This window comes from Coregonus lavaretus (genome assembly GCF_964263955.1).
Source record: "Coregonus lavaretus genome assembly, contig: HAP1_SCAFFOLD_8511, whole genome shotgun sequence".
Classification (NCBI taxonomy): Eukaryota; Metazoa; Chordata; class Actinopteri; order Salmoniformes; family Salmonidae; genus Coregonus; species Coregonus lavaretus.
The window spans coordinates 17,294-20,600 of NW_028156367.1; the positions used below are offsets into that span (position 1 = coordinate 17,294).

General features: G+C 43.3%; 1 protein-coding gene across 1 annotated transcript; it reads right to left on the reverse strand.

Annotated features, from left to right (window-relative positions):
- Positions 1-1,157: 1,157 nt before the first annotated feature.
- LOC311126433 (zinc finger protein 503-like) lies at positions 1,158-3,291 on the reverse strand (the record flags this gene model as incomplete). Its single annotated transcript, XM_084200433.1, has 2 exons — positions 1,158-2,692; positions 3,037-3,291. The coding sequence occupies 2 exons, from the start codon at positions 3,289-3,291 to the stop codon at positions 1,262-1,264; spliced, it is 1,686 nt and encodes a 561-aa protein (XP_084056559.1). The 3' UTR covers positions 1,158-1,261.
- Between the last annotated feature and the right edge of the window lie 16 nt (positions 3,292-3,307).

Sequence of the window (3,307 nt, forward strand, 5' to 3'; positions counted from 1 at the left end):
ATAGCAAATTTATAAATGTATCTAATCTCACTTCTCTGTTATGAAAAACTCTCTATGCCCAGAAAAATATGTCCAAAGGGAATCCTGCGAGATGAAAAGTAGACGCAAAACAATCATTCGTGTTCTATGGGGTGTTACTTTTTACGATCGATTGTTCTGTCACAACGTGCTGCTGAAATTGCATGTTTTACATATAACTGCACACGCGGATAACTTCCTTATTCTGATTTAATCTGACTGAGACCGTCATTTGTTCGAAGGTGTAGGCTAAATATAATTTAAAAAATAAAATTAAAAAATACTCCATTTTCTAATGGCATGTTGAAATTAATATCAGATAGATTATTAGGCTACCGCCTAAATTAATCTAACAATAAATGACTCTATTGCACATCGAGTGGCGAAATACATTTGTGTCAGATCACTGTAGCCTAGCCTGCAATTTGGCTTACTTATTTAAATATATATTTTGCAGTCTTAAAGGTATCGAAATGTGAATAAAATGTGATTCGAATAAAATGTTACTAAAATGTAGTTTATATGGCACAGACTTAAAACGGAAATAGGCCCTACACACGTCTTAAAATCAATTAAATTGCGTCGATTTTTAACAGACCAATGATGCTCATGTCTCACATACTCAAGTGTTAATCATGAAGTAATCAAGCCATTTTTAGGTCGAATTATTTATTCCATAAACAACCTACCAGGTTCATAAACCTGATTTAGCTTGTGGAATTAATAATGTAATTTATGAAGAAATATGAGATAGCCCAATTTACCAGAAAATTATCTAAACATGTCATTCTAAGGTATAGTTTAATGTGGAAAGGTTATTTGCGATGTGGCCCACCAGACATCAAAATAGGCTACCACTTTCCGATGAAAAACACAATAAAAAAATAAGGAATAGGCCTGCAGGCCTTTTGTATGTAGGAAACATACAACTCCTCAAAATAAGCATTTCAAAAACAACATACTCACTGCCTTGTAATGTCAATGTAACGTCAAGATGGCGTCATCCAATATATCCTACATCTTTAATTGTAAGAAAAAGAATGCACCTTGAGCTTCTTACCAATTATATTATAATGACTTTATTTTTGTCACGCTTGGAGCTATCGCAAATAAATACATTGAGCCCACGGATCCCGTCCTGCATGAAATACAACCAATATAAAGTAATGTAGGCCTAAAATCTCCTTTATAAATGTATAGTTATTGTCCGTCTGTCTGCCTGCCTGCATCTTCTACTGGTATGCTAATGGTATCCTAATGCGGATGCCGTGGTGAGTCTCTGTCCGTACAAGGCATAGGGAGAGTAATATGAACCTGTGGCAGCGGGCATCTGAACCGACGCGCCGGGGGGCAGGGGGCTCTTTGAATAGGGGTGATAGCGCGTGCTCAGTCCCAGAGGATGATGCGGGCTCCTGAGTGTGAGCGTTCCAGGGCTGCCCGGGGTGCCGTTCGGGGGCATGTGCATATGGCAAGCCATGGCGGCCGCGGCTGCGTTGGCTAACGAAGATGAACCCGGGTACCCTGATATCAACTTCTCCGTCCCCGCAAAAGCAGTGTGAGTCCTTAGGTGATTTAGAAGCTCTTCTGAGGAAGAAAAACGCTTGTCACAAGGTCCGTTAGCCGACACCCAATTACAGACGTGTGGCAGAGGGTCATTTGGGAGCATAAAGCCATAGGGATATAACGGGTGTCCAGCAAAAGATGGCGGCGAGGAATGCACGCTGTGCAAAGGGTGAGTTGGGTACATGAGAGGGTATCCTGACTTCAAAGCCGAGGATTCATGGCACTGAGAGGCACCGGAAGCACCGGATAAGTGGCTCGGGCAGTGGTAACTCAGGCAGTACGGGTCTCTGCACAGGCTAGCAGACATTAGAGACGGAGGAGAAGCCCTGGACAAGGGGCTCCCAGCCTTACTGCACTGAAGTTGGCTGGCAGCGGCAAACTGAGCACTGAGTAGTTGACTGCTAGATTTCGTCGGATCTAAAGTCATTCCATGAGGGAGAAAGTGTTGGGGATAGCCTGCATACGCACCCGCTAAACTTCCAGGGTAGGACATGCCGGAATGCGGTAGGGGAAAAACACTGTGACCAGGTTTGTAGGGGGAGACGGGCGCTACGAGTCCTCCTGAACCCAGAACAGATGATGACGAGGAGACAGATGTGAGTGAGTCTGATGTGATAGCCTTTGATCCAGAGGTGTTCTCCTGGCGTTGGTTAACCTCACCATTAATCCCACATATCCGTCTGTGACTGCCGCTGCCCTCCGTTGTACCGTTTTTATTGCTATCAAATTCCTTCTTATTTTCCTCCGTGTCTCCCTGCTTACCATCTGACGGCAGCGGAGACACAGAGTGGCAGGAGCTGGGGCTGCCTGTCCTGGGGGTGAACGGCTGACAGGTGGCGCTAGGCACTCGGAAACTAACTTTATCTCCACTCAGACTGCCACTGCCGAACGAGGAGTCCTTGTTCTTCTCCGATGATTTGGAGTAGGGTTTGAAGCTAGATTTGTCTTCATTTCCAATGTCACTCATTTTTAATGGTGCAGATTTGGTCTCTTTGTCACTAGATCCATTTGAGGTTACGGATGAGAGTTTGGAAGAGGACGGAGGGTCTGGTTTGCCGATTTGAGAGCAGGTCTGTGCTAAGAGAGCCAACGGACTTTTCTTGGCATCCAGCTGCGAAATAAGATAAAATAATACTTATTATTCACGTTTTCACTGTAATGTTTTTTTATTTATGGGGTGTTTAAAAAAGAACCAATATGTTCCTGTTATATATGCAGTATTTTATGCGCCCTTGGAGAACACCACAAAATTACGCACAAGTTTAACACACTGCGCATAGGACTACATTTATCTCCAGTTCATTTTACAATAACAATATGATAATTAACTGATATAGTTACAAGAAAAATTGCCTAATAGTACCAATATAAAAAAAATATGAAGATTCGTTTGTAACTGCCCAAAATCACACTTTAGCTATCCCTATTATATCCCGTAGTATATGTGGTGCTTACCTCGATGGGACTGATAGGGGTTGATGGCAAAGGTTGAAGGTACTCCGGGTGCAAAATATGACCTCCCCGTGCGGTAAGCATTTTCAAAATCTTTATGGGTATACGATTAGCCTGCCGTAAAGGGTCTGAGGGAGAAACGAGGTGAAGAAATGGCTTGTTGATTCTCGCTGCGCCCTTCTCCCCTGAAGAACTGCTCTCCCACACCGGATTCGCGATACTATTTCTCAGAACAGAGAATGCAGGCGATGTGATCATGACCCAATTGTCATTG